Source organism: Rutidosis leptorrhynchoides, chromosome 1 (assembly GCF_046630445.1).
Source record: "Rutidosis leptorrhynchoides isolate AG116_Rl617_1_P2 chromosome 1, CSIRO_AGI_Rlap_v1, whole genome shotgun sequence".
Lineage (NCBI taxonomy): Eukaryota > Viridiplantae > Streptophyta > Magnoliopsida > Asterales > Asteraceae > Rutidosis > Rutidosis leptorrhynchoides.
Window position 1 is genome coordinate 20832536 of NC_092333.1, and position 14024 is coordinate 20846559.

Consider the following 14024-nt stretch of genomic DNA (forward strand, 5'->3'; position numbering starts at 1 on the left):
GTTTGATTCTTAACAACTAGTAAGTAAACAACAACAAACAACACAAGTAACAAGACAAGTAAGATTGATGATGATGAATTCGGTTTTACAAAGGAGAAAAAGAAAGAAATAAAAGATATAATACTTACAACTAGAGAGAAAATTGAGAGAAAAACAAAGTGGTGTAAGTTTGTGTGTGAGAAAGTGAAGTAATGCTAGCAAATAAGTAACCAAAAAAAAAAAAGATTTGAACTCTCTTTTCTCCCTAGGTGGCCGACGGTCCAAGGAGGCTCAAAGGGGAAGGTCACAAGCCAACTTTCTAGAATGGGGTGAAGGTGAAAGCTTAGAATAGATAAAGTTAAGTGTATGGGGAAGAGTTTCTAGCATGCTTGCACAAGTCTCTTCATCATTAACTTAATTAATCTAAGTTTAACATTAATAAGTTACTAGTAATAAAATGGGCTCACAACTAGTCCATTAAGTGTGTAGGGTGGGCTTTCAAGTCCATTCACATGAGTCCATTAATAAAAGTCCAAGTCTAAGTAAGTAAGCAACAATTATATAAGTAAAGCCCAAGTAATTAACTACTAACATTAGTTAATTAAAAAAGATTAATAATAATTAATCATGAACGTAAATAATATTCGAAATATTATTCGTGAAAAGTACGTGTGTCACAAAGACAAGTCGGGACATGTAAAGTCAATTACGATAACAAGTAAATGTATAAAAATACATTTAATAAAGCGCAAGTATTAATAATAAATATTAATAAATAAAGTCGAAAAAACCAGGGTCGTTACAAAGTTTATGTGTTATCCACAACTAACCTGGTAATGATTAGCGACACAACCAGATTACTTGATTGGTATATTACCTCTCTATAAACAACTTCTCGGGTGAAAAGAGAAGCAACGAACATTAAACGGTTAACACCTGAATAAATCCAAATGACCCATTAAAAATAAGATCTTCACTCATGTAATAATATAGGATTTTAAAACCGAGTGTTAAGGCAATGTCTTAATGACTTGCTTAAAAATTGGGTAATAAGTGGTCGGCTGCAATCAGTATCTTTGTGAGGAGAAATAGTGAAGATTGCCCTAGAAGTTTTGGGTATGGCACATGATTTGATTTCTAACCATGCTATACAACCTCTGTTTAAAACAGATAACACGATAAATTAATCATGTGACCTACAAAAGAATTTGCATGAAGTGGTAGGATTTCCATTCATCATTGGAATACATTCCTCCGAATGTTGAGCATGTTCATTAAAAAACAATGCATCAAAAAATGGGTAAGGTAGGTGGGCGCGTACACTATTCTTGTTAGGAGAAATAGTGGAGTCAACCCTCAAAAATAAAGAAAGTTAAGGTCTGTTTTTGACCAAAACTTTTACAATTCATATCAATAGCACCTAAAACATTCTTCATGCAAACATGTAATAATAGAAGTAAACATGCTTAAATATTCAAAATACTTGGCTTTTACTTTTATTCACTAAAATCATCATTCACAACAACTCATAAAAAAATTTCAATAAAAATACAACAAGCAGGGTGTTATAAACCCAAACAATTTAATTTCGCCTCCCCCACACTTAAATCATGCTACGACCTCGTATGCATGTCAAAAAATATTTTAAGCATAAGTTAAAAAGAGGAAAAGAAAAAGAAAATTATTACCGGGTATCGCTAGCTCTCCATTGGTACTAAAACAATGCAAATAATCAAACATTCATCATCTTATTAATTCCCTTCCTTCCAATACTCTTATTCAAACAAAAATAAAAAGAAGCATAAAATCTAATGTAGCTCACTTTCGTAGAGGTCACGATTGCATTTAGCATATGCAACAAGCCTTTTAAACCACCCAATTGCCTTGGATAGATGAGTGAATTCTCGTGAGGGTTTGCAGTTAAGATACCCACAAAGTTCATTTAAACTAAATAAATAAAATAAAATAGAAATAAAATAAAGAAGACTTACAAACTCTACACATAGTTCGTGTAGTTTTTATTTCCGAATCATGCACGCAAGTCGTTTTCTACTTCAGCTCATTTCGGGCCTATAGAAGGTTCCCCCTTCTCTCACTTTGTGAGAACCTTCACCATCTCTTATTATCCTCAACTTGGACTCCAACCATGCATCATCTTCGTTGGTCACGTGTATTAACTCATACAATTTCTCTTTTTCCTAATTACCTTTAACTATTAAGAGTAAGCAGAGTTCATTTCACGGGATATTGTTCCACGGGATATTGTGGTTAAAAGCAAGTAGTTCTTTGAGTTGGTTTTGTAATTAAAAATAAATAAAAAGTAATTAAAAGACTTAAGTTTTAAGCAAGAAACATAAAACAAGTAATTAAAGAGAAGTCGTAATCAATGGATTAAAATCCTTTATTCCTTCCAAATCCCAATTAGGTATCATTCATTCAAACAAACATGTGTGCTTATCAAGTTATTATCTAAAATCACATATACATGAATTCTTAAATTCGTTAAAGTAGTTACCTTGGGCAGGATTATATAACCTAAACACTTGTCTTTATACTTAATCTAAATTAACACTTAGTGAATCAAGCACAATTGTTAAATCACAATAACACGTCTTGCAATAATCAAAATCAACAAACTTGCATTAAATAATCACTTGAATGTTTACATAATTATAAATCAAAAGACTATCATTGTAAAATTACAAGCCACACACATACTTATGAATAAATAATACACTAAAAGTTCATTAGAAGGAATAAAGAAAATAGAATTAGCCTCGCATGCTCATGATGATGAACATGACGAATCTTTGATGAAGAATCATGAAGAAGCCTTGAATCTTGAAAACTGGAGTGTGATAGTGTTTGGGTTTAACTTCTAGCTCCAAATTTGAGTTATGAGATGATAAAATTCATGGATTAGGGGTTCCCTATTTATAGATGACAGATAACTTGTCCCCTAAGCCAAAAACCCCTAAAATTCATCCATCAAAAAGCGGCCAAAATTAGAAAACATTTGTATATTGTCTGAAACTGTATGTATACTCTTTTGAAATATAAACCGTAGTATAAAGAAACCGTATACATACTCCCCAAACAGCTCTGATCAAATTTTCAAAATTGCAAAGCCGTATACATATAGTTTTGAACCGTATGTATATTCCTTTACAAAATTATGACCTTTCCTTCATTTTAACCATTTTTCGCGCGTTCGACTTTACATTTTATATCCTGAAGTTACCTTTTATACCCTGAAAACTTACATTTTTTTACCCTGGAAGTTGAGCTTTTATACATGTTGAAATCCCTCAAGGTTTTATCGTTTCATTTACTCAAATGACCAAAAGTTGGATGTGTTTTAGTATATAAGGTATTCTCCAACCTTCAAACATCTTAAAAGTAAGATAAGTACCATGTTTTCACCATTAAACTCTTGTCAAAACTCGTCACAAAGACAAAAACATAAGTACCATTTTTTCACCATTAAACTCTTGTCAAAACTCGTCACAAAGACAAATGTGAGTATAAAATATGGAACGATCAAATGACCGAGAAATATTAAGGTCACGACTTGAATTCCCCTGTCATGATCGAAAAATTACACTTCGCTACTTGCATCTCCCCATATAATCGCCGAGAAATTTTAGGTCTTGACCTTAAATTTCAAGTCACGACAAGTTCCTTCCGGTCATGCCCGGGAAATTTCAAGTCACAACTTGCATTTTTCGGTCAAGGCTGAGAAATTTCAGGTTGCGGCAAAAAATTTCTAAGTCATGAGAAAAATCATGCAGCTCGCAAAACGCAAATTTGCGATTTGTGATGAGCGAGAAATCTAAACCGTAACCTAAAATTTCTTGGTCATGACCGAATAATGCAAGTCGCGACCTGAAAGCATACCCGCAATTCACAAAACTCAAGGTTTTTCTTGCAAATTGTGAGGGTTCTTTTTGTAAAATAAATAAATTTGGGGGAAATTGTTGTCATCCGTTTTAAAAAAATGACATTTTGATTAATATCTCTTATTTAAATACCTTTTGAAAGCTCTTAATCTGGAAATTAAGAATTGTAAGATTTTCCCTCCAACCCTTCTCTACCCACCACAAGATTTGAACCTGACACCTCTTGCAAGGATGTCATGGGTCCAAACCACTCGGCTAGCTTGCGATAGTTATTGTGATTTAAATTTTATTTTCACATGATTGTTATTGTGATTTTGATTATTAAATTATTAAATGTGATTATCCTTAAAGGAAAAAATTAAAATATCGGAATAATAGAATATTTATTATTTTAAAAATAGATTATCGAAATGATTCCAATTAAATATTGAACACATGTTTGAAATCTTTGTGTTTTGGAATTTAAAAAAAAAAAAATTTGTTTTCAAGATATTTTTCTGCTATTGCTGCGGTTGGTGGATCTTTATTATGAAGCATAGATAGAAGTATAGAATCGCTGATTTGTGTATTTCTTTTGTAGGTTTCACAAAGTAAAGATTATTCATAAAGAAATTCAAAAATGGAATGTCTGAGTTCTGCAATTTCTTCTGTCGGTGGAAATTTGAAGGACCGCGTTATCAGATACTTGGGTCTCCACTTATGTTGCACGAACTATGTTAAGGAGATGGGTAAAAAATTCAAAGTTTTGAAGAACACCAAAACTGAAGTTGAGAAAAAACAGCGTTCACAATATGCAAGAGATCTAGAACCTAGTAGCCATGTAGACCCCTGGTTGAATGAATTCGAAGATGTCAGGGAAAAAGTTGAAAGTATTCCTACCGATGGAAAAGTATTCGTAAATATGCTGAATTTCCAATTGCAGAAAGAATGTTCCGATATTATCGACACGTTAGATGATCTCATACAACAAGGAGCCGACATCGAATGGCCCAACATAAAAAGAAGTCTTGGTAGTTATTCAGGTCCATCCACCTCTTATGATGTTAACAAAAACGTCGTGACGTCTAGACAAAAGATATTCAATGATGTATTGGAACGCCTTCAACCAAACAATGAGACCCAAATGCTGGCTCTATGTGGAATGGGTGGTGTAGGGAAGTCCACAATGATGGAAAAGCTAAGGGATGCTGTCTTGCGCAGAAATACATTCTTTAAGGTAGTGAGGGTGGGTATTGGGCAAAAGGCAAAACCGATTGATATTCAACGAAAAATTGCAGAGTACACCGGTGGTTCTCTCACGGATACGGATATACAAACAAGAGCAGATCGTCTCCATGACAGATTTAAGAGCTTTTTAGAACATGGTAACAAGTATTTGGTCATATTGGATGATGTTTGGGACGTATTGAATCTCAAAGATATTGGATTAACGAATCCTTTGCCAAAAGGCTGCAAGTTGTTACTCACATCAAGAAATGAAAGTGTGTGCACTTCGATGGGTGTTAGTAGTATTTTCAGTATACGTCTTTTAAAAGAACCAGAGGCACTAAATTTATTTTGGGAAATTGCTGGAACAAGTCAAACCGACAAAAGTGATCCTGAAATCTATAAGATTGGAGAAGATATCGTAAAAAAATGTGAGGGTTTGCCCATTGCCATACATACCGTTGCCTCTTTGCTCAACGGAAACCTCACAAAGGATGAATGGAAAGATATGTTGTTTAGTATAAAGAACGAACAACTTTCAGTATTTGATAAAACTTTTATTGTTTTTAAGAAGAGCTATGACAATCTCAAAGATGAAGAAAAAGCAGTTTTTCTTCTTATTGGCTTGTTCCCCGATGACTATGATATTCCTACAGAGGAATTGATGATGTACGGATGGGGGTTGAGGCTTTTCAAGGATATGAGTCATATCTCAGTAGCAAGACGTCGGATGAACCATTGGGTGAACATTCTCATACGTGCAAATTTGTTGATTGAAAGTGATCGCGAAGGATGTGTCAAAATGCACGATCTCGTTAACGATTTCATTTTAAAAAAATGTTCAAATGATGTTAAGCAAGCTTCGCTTGTTGACATTGATGATATTTCAAAGAAGCTTACAAAAGACTCTTATGAAAGAATTTTATTGAAGTGCACAGGTATGCGTGAGTTTCCTGCAGATTTTAATCACCCAAACCTGGCACTTTTAAAGCTACTCGATGGATATCTTTTACGTGCATTTCCGAAAGATTTTTATGATGGAATGGAGAAACTACAGGTGGTGGCGTACGAGGGAATAATTTATCAATCGTTGCTTCCGCGACGCTCGACCACTCTTCGAACACTCTGTCTTAATTCATGGAGATCGATGCATGATACGGATCTATCTATTCTCGGAGATCTCAGTAACTTGGAAGTACTCAGTTTAGCTGGTGTAATCACGAAGCTACCATCTGCCATAGGGAAGTTGAAAAAGCTAAAATTACTAGATTTGGGTGGATGTGAAAACCTTCGTATTGATGATGGTGTCTTTCAAAGTTTAAATGAACTTGAAGAGCTCTACATGAGAGGTGGTCTTCTATACTCTTATATGTTGACGGAAGACAGTTGTAAAGGACTCCAGATGCTTTCAAGTAAACTCACTGCATTAGAGGTCGACTTCTGTAAGGGTATTATCCAGACCAAAAAATTTTCCTTTAAGAAACTCCAAAGGTTTAAGATATCTATGGGTTGTCAAGGAGGTTGGATTGATAATACAGGTGATACAGCTTCATTTAGAAATACGTTGAAATTCATTGTTAGCCTCCAAGAGCTTTTAGAAAGCAATGCTAATGAGTTGTTTAAGAAAACAGAGAGACTTTATTTAAGTGTGAAGGATTTGAGTTCTCTTGAACATATTTCGATGCATCCTTTTCACTGTTCCTTCAGGGATTTAAGAGCCCTTGTGGTTTATGATTGTGCAGACTTGACAAGCATTTTCACAGTTAATGTGGCAAGTAGTTTGACGAAACTTGAGTGTCTCGAAGTAATTAGCTGTCCAGATCTTAAATATCTGGTACAAGATGAGACTAGTGAAGTCAGGGCGATTAAATTTCACAAGCTAAAGGTATTGAAATTGGATGACTTACCATCGTTTGTAAGTTTTACCGACACTGACGATGTGATGGAGTTACCACAACTTGTGGAGTTGCAACTTGAAGAACTTCCAAATGTTGCCAGCATATTTTCTGAAAATAATGAAATATCTGCAACAATGCAACCATTATTGAAGAAAAATGTACGTTTAATTTGATCTTCAAAAGTTAAAAGTCAGTTTGTTGTTACAAAGCATCTTTATATATATATATATATATATATATATATATATATATATATATATATATATATATATATATTTTTTTTTTTTTTTTGTTTTTTTTTTTTGTTTTTTTTTGCTAAAGTAAAACTTTAATTACTGTGCAGGCTGTGATTCCAAACTTGGAGAAGTTAATGTTGGAGGATATGAAAAACTTGAAGGAGATATGGTCGTCTTTGGAGGATGTTAAAAATACTTCCATGTTGAGACACATTGAGGCAAATGATTGTGAAGCTCTTGTGAATGTATTTCCATGCAATCCAATGCGATTACTCGGTAAACTGCCGGTTAAAAATGGCCAGGTATGAATGATTTCTAGTTTCACTTCATTTCATTTCCTCCATATATCTTATACGATCGATAACCCAATAACATGTCCTACAATATAAGGACAAGAGTCATTCCTTTCTCTAAAATCAATTGGTATTAAAGGGATTTTCCTTTATACTTATATGCATACAGTTGTTTATTTCCATATCCGATGTAGGACTTTAGTTTGCATTTTCTTACAAACCCAACTCCATTTGGGCCTCCGGTCTAACCTTTACCGCCACAACCTCGGAACTTTCAACCTTATTAGGTTGAAATCAGGGAGACTTTCGATACAAGGCTCCATGATTGACTTATTGTTGCCGCGAAAGAGGGGTGCGCCACGTTGCTGCGTGTGCTCAGGGGTGCGTCTATTGCGTCGTCCATCACATCTAGCCTGACTCTGATACCACCAATAGGATCGATAGCCCAACAAGATGTCCTACAATATAAGCCGAATAGTCTCTCCTTTCTCTAAAACTAATTGGGTATTAGAGGGAGTTCCCCTTAGACTTATATGCATACATTTGTTTCTTTCCATATTCGATGTGGAACTTTGATTTGCACTCTTACAATATCAATATCAATCTCTGAAACGTTGAATTTTATCATATGCATTTTTGTTACTTCAAAGGGTATATATATATATATATATATAGCCCGTGCATTGCACGGACGCACGGTAGCTCAAAAATCGTTAAAATCATTAGTTACATATAGATACAGTTTTTAGTCTATGATCAATACTCAAATGAGGGGAAGAATTTCAACATATAAAGACCATAAGTTATTATATAGCAAACCAATTAATACCGCCGTATGAAAGAAATAACCCGGTGACTTTTAGGCATCCCAGAAGAACTTTGACACGAACAATGGTAGTGTTTGACCAAGACGTTCAAGCATTGAACCCTATCTAAATTAATTGTAGTTGTCAAATCTTGTTGCCTCTTAATAAGCTTATAGATAAATTAGGTGGGCATGTTTTATTTTTTCAGTAGGCATGAGTGAAGATGAGCAGTACGTGTAAGAAATTTTGTAAGATAGCATGGTATATGTTTATTTAAAAATACTATTAAATAGTAAAATCACAATCAAAGATTACAGATTTGGGGTTTTGCTTTGCACCAGAATGGTATGCATTTTCACACATGTTTTGTTTCTAAAATGAAGGTATAATTTAAATTATGACAAACTATAATCAAATAATATGAGGTCACATAATACAGATCCTTATATTGATAAAAGGAAATGAATACTGTATTTGGCTCCCTTTGTGAGATTTCTTCAATTTTGTTGAAGGAAGTTACATCAGATTTCATTATAAAAAAAAAAAAGTCAACGCCATTAACAAATAAATAATCAACTCTAAATCTTAAACATTTAACACGTACATGCATTTGTGTATATGAGATAAATTATACAAGTAAATAGTATAAAACTTACAAACTATAAAAGGAACTACGTACATGCATTTGTGCATATGAGATAAATTATATAAGTAAATACTATAATACTTACAAACCTATCAATAAAAGATGCAGGGTAGCGCCAATATGTTTGCTCAAAGGATGTTCCATGGTAACTATACCTATCAAAATAGCGTAACCCACAACAGAGATACAATTATTATTTAGTAAAGAACCATTTAATACAAAAGATCAAAAAAGTGCAACTCTATGACAGAAACTAATTATAGCTTAAATGCAATATTGTGATTGCAGGGTAAAGAAAATAAACACAATAGCAATGTTGTATAAAAAGATAGGTTATGCACCTGCAATTACTAACATTCAGTTGGTGGAATCTGCATAATTTTGAAAAAGCAATCAGCGTTATTGAAAAACGTTATATGCTGATGCAATAATAAACATAGGTTTAGGATACTTTTCAAATATGGAGCTTCAGATTTCAATAGTGGAACATAAAGAGTAATAGTTTTTTCTACTGATTGCATATTGGTGTACTATTATTTTTTAAAGGCAAGTTGTTGGCATCGAATACTCTCATTTGCCAGGCAAGCACACGCTTTTGGGCAGGAAACCCGAACCGCGTTACAGGGATCCGAACCGCGTTACAGGGATCCGAACCTTAAACCATCCCGAGGGGCAGGTGGACGGACCTGGGTCCTGAACACGGGTCGGTAAAACCTTCCTCGGGCAATCTGACTTTCAGAAAATAAATCCCGCGGATACTTTTAAGGGGACTATTATAGTGTAATCACAAGTGACTATTAGTTTGGATGAGACATACTATCAGTGTACTTCACAACAACACTTAGTTTATCACAATATGCAGCACAAAATTAAAGTCTTTAATAAAAACGTTCAATTGAAAATATAGGTTTTTAATTAATAACAAACTATATTTATAAGATCAGAGTTTTTTTTATAAAAAAAACTCACTTTATGATAATCAGGTAGTAAGCTACATTATTTGAAACACACAAGGAAAGCCTGCTATCTAATCTGTAATTTACTCTGAACCAATTAAGTATACACGTAATTTAGTCACGTATTATTTCTCCATAAGCCAACAGTAATAATCTGATAATTTCATTGACTAAATAGTGTCATTAAGATATAATGTGTAACTGTGTAAGTACCTATGAAAATGAAAACTATTAGTAAGAAAATAATTACACATCACACTGCAATAACAATTATAAAAATGGTAAAATAATACTATACAATTCTAAATAAAGAATTGTTAAATTTCATCTATAGTATTTATGTCACATTCAAGATTTCATTGTTATAAAACATCAGAGACAAAATCGTTGATACGCTGAAATTTGACTGTAACCACAAAAATCAACATGCCTTATAAATAAAAGATGATAAGTTGGTCAGTCACAAGACAAAAAAAAATTGTAAAATCAAACCTTTTAGCATAAATAATGCTTGCTCTACAATGCTCTGAAACACAAAACACAACAGCACTATATGTACATAACAAATTGTTAGGATTTTAGGACCCAAAACAACGCAAGTGATTCTACAAGATCACTCGGTAATTCTACAAGATTACTAACCCACTTGAACGAAAGGTGATTCTACAAGATCACTCACCGATAGTAATTCTACAAGATTACTAACCCACTTGAACGAAAGATTATAAATGCAAGAAATGTAAATTGGCAAAAGAGATAACGTGGTTATATGCAATCGTCGTGATTGCTTTAGTCCACGGACCAACTAGAGATTGTATTTACTGAATATTTGTGGTGTATTACAATGAGATATAATGAGCTCAATTTATAGAGATTACAAGAACACTTAGAAACTTCAAGGAATCTGCATGTGGCCAACTAGCCAAGCTTTACACCCATCAATGGCATGATCACAGCCACAATTGGTGGTGTAAAGCAGCCCACTAAGCACCTAAAGTGCTAATTGAATCAATCAAGTTCGGATCCCATGTGTGCAGGTGATGCGCCGCATCTCACCATGATGCGCCGCATCATGTGAGTGCGCGCCGGGCACATATCACCGCGCACTAGCTCAATCCTGGAACAGAACTTCTGTAAACTTCCAATCTCGTGCTCAATGGTTTTGCACTCCGTGTACTACATCGATGCGCCGCATTGGACTCTGTTTCTGCTTTTGTCTTTGTTTAAAAGTCTCCATACTCCAACAATCTCCCACTTGGAGACTTTGAAAAAACTCCATTCATATCAATGATCTAACCAAGAACATTAAACCACCTTCGAATTACCGCCAAATTCTATTTGGGACACGCACGCTCAACACATACTTCGGATTAGTAGACTTTCGATAAAAGGTCTTCAGTACTACTTGTTAATCTTGTAACATAGGCTCTCTAATTCTCTAGTTGGGGTCTTCTCTCATCAAGTCATGAGAAGACCAATTGAGGTAATGCAAAACCTCAATTTCTCTGTCGTAATCACCTTAGTAAACATATCAAAAGGATTCTTCGTACCAAGGATTTTCTCCAATAATAAAGTACCATCATTTATATGTTGTCGAATAAAATGATACCTTATCTTGATGTATTCCGTACGACTATGAAACACCGGATTCTTCCCAAGATGAACCACACTTTGATTATCACAATACAAAACGCAATAGTCTTGTCTTTTACCCAACTCACCTAAGTTCTTCAACCAAACAAGCTCTTTAGAAGCTTCTGCGATAGCCATATATTCGGATTCGGTGGTTGACAAAGCAACACTCTTTTGTAGTCGAGACATCCAACTAACCGCCGTCTTCCCAATTGTGAAAACATAACCCGTAGTGCTTTTTCCCGAATCATCACATCCACCCAAATCAGCATCCGCATAACCCCTAAGTATGAGATTGTTTTTAGTGAAACACAATCCCATATTAGAAGTACCTTTCAAATAACGAAGCAACCATTTGACCGCTTCCCAATGCTCTTTCCCCGGATTAGACATATAACGACTTACAACTCTCACTGCTTGAGCAATATCGGGTCTTGTACAAACCATGGCATACATAACACTACCCACGGCTGATGCATATGGAACCTTTTCCATATCCTTTTTGTCTTCTTCCGTCTTTGGTGATTGATTTTTCGATAACTTCATCGTGCTACTCAAAGGCATAGAACGAGCCTTTGAATTCTCCATGTTGAACCTCTCTACTACTTTCTCAAAATATTTGGATTGAGACAAGTATAGAGTACCCTTCACACGATCACGCACAATACTCATACCAAGTATTTGCCTAGCACCACCAAGATCTTTCATCTCGAATTCATGGGAAAGTAATCCCTCCAACTTGTTGATTTCGGACATGTTGGAACCTGCAAGTAACATGTCATCAACATACAACAATAAGATTATATAAGAAGACTTGAGTTTCTTCAAGTAGCAACAATGATCCGCTTCACATCTTAATAAACCAATCTTCTTCATAAAGTCATCAAACTTCAAGTACCATTGCCGAGGTGCTTGCTTCAATCCATACAAACTTTTCTTTAGCTTACAAACCCACTTCTCTTTACCCTTTACCTCAAAGCCCTCAGGTTGCCTCATGTAGATCTCTTCAACAAGATCACCATGCAAGAATGTGGTCTTCACATCTAGTTGCTCTATATGTAAGTCTTCGGATGCAACCATAGAAAGTACTAAACGAATAGTAATTATTTTAACTACCGGTGAAAATATCTCATTGTAGTCAACCCCTTACTTTTGTTGAAGGCCTTTGACTACCAAACGAGCCTTGTACCTTTTCTTGCCATCCAACTCATTCTTGATACTATATACCCATTTGTTTTGCAACACCCTTTTATCATGAGGTAACTTCACTAGTGACCAAGTTTTATTCTTCTCGAGTGACCCCATCTCTTCTTTCATGGCAAGCTCCCATTGTATGGATTCTTTTGTCTTTCTTACCTCAAAGTAACTTTCGGGTTCACCATTCTCGGTATAGAGCAAGTAGTTTGCTGATGGAGAATACCTAGGATTAGGTTTGGGCACTCTAGTCGAGCGTCTTAGTATAGGAGTAATTAGAATGGTTGGACCGGTTTCATTTGTATCCTCCTCATCACTAGAACTCGCACTATGTTCGGAATCGTCACCGCTTTCCGAACCATCCCCATCATTAGCATTTTCCAACGCCTCATCGTTAAATGGCAATTCATTATTACCCGTACTCCCACTAGAACCTGCAAGATTATCAATAGAAACATCGTCAAAAGTAAAATGACCTGATTTAGGACTCCCCATTTCCGGTTTGCCATAGACCGAATCTTCATTAAAGGTAACATCACGAGAACGTATAAATTTTCTAGCCTCGTTATCCCAACAACGATAACCCATTTCATCCGACCCATAACCTATGAAAATACACTTCTTTGACTTAGCTTCAAGCTTGTCTCTATCCGCATATTTAGTCTTCACATATGCATTACACCCAAAGATCCTAAGGTGATTATAACTCACCTTCTTACCTTTCCATTCTTCCTCGGGAATTCGGAAAACCAACGGTGTTGAGGGTCCCCTATTTATCAAATAAGCCGTCGTATTAACCGCATCTGCCCAAAACAACTTAGGCAAACCGGCATGTAGTCTCATACTCTTAACCCTTTCGTTCAACGTACGATTCATACTTTCGGCGACCCCATTGTGTTGCGGTGTCTCCGGTACCGTTTTCAACATTCTAATACCGAGCTTTGCACAATGGTCTTTAAACTCAAGACTACCATTTTCCCCTCCATTATCCGACTTCAAGCACTTGACTTTCAAATTAGTTTCATTTTCTACCATAGCTTTCCACTTCACAAAAGTATTAAATACATCGAATTTAGCTTTAAGAAAATAAACCCATACCTTTCGAGTGGAGTCGTCAATGAAGGTAACATAATAGCGAGAACCTCCATGTGATTCTACATTGGTTGGACCAAACACATCCGTATGAACGAGCTCCAATTTCTCCAACTTAGGTGCGTTCCCCGATTTCCCAAAAGTCACCTTCTTTTGCTTCCCATATACACGTGGTTCGCAAAACCCA

The 14024-nt window shown here is 35.3% G+C and overlaps 1 protein-coding gene across 1 annotated transcript in view; it reads left to right on the top strand.

The window, feature by feature from the left end:
* The first annotated feature begins 4497 nt into the window (after nucleotides 1–4497).
* The window catches only part of LOC139846812 (disease resistance protein At4g27190-like), a 38718-nt gene continuing 29191 nt past the window's right edge, over nucleotides 4498–14024 (top strand). The window contains exons 1-2 of the mRNA XM_071836380.1: nucleotides 4498–7140; nucleotides 7326–7520. Of these exons, the coding sequence (XP_071692481.1) occupies nucleotides 4498–7140; nucleotides 7326–7520 (2838 nt within the window). The remainder of the gene's footprint in view (nucleotides 7141–7325; nucleotides 7521–14024) is intronic.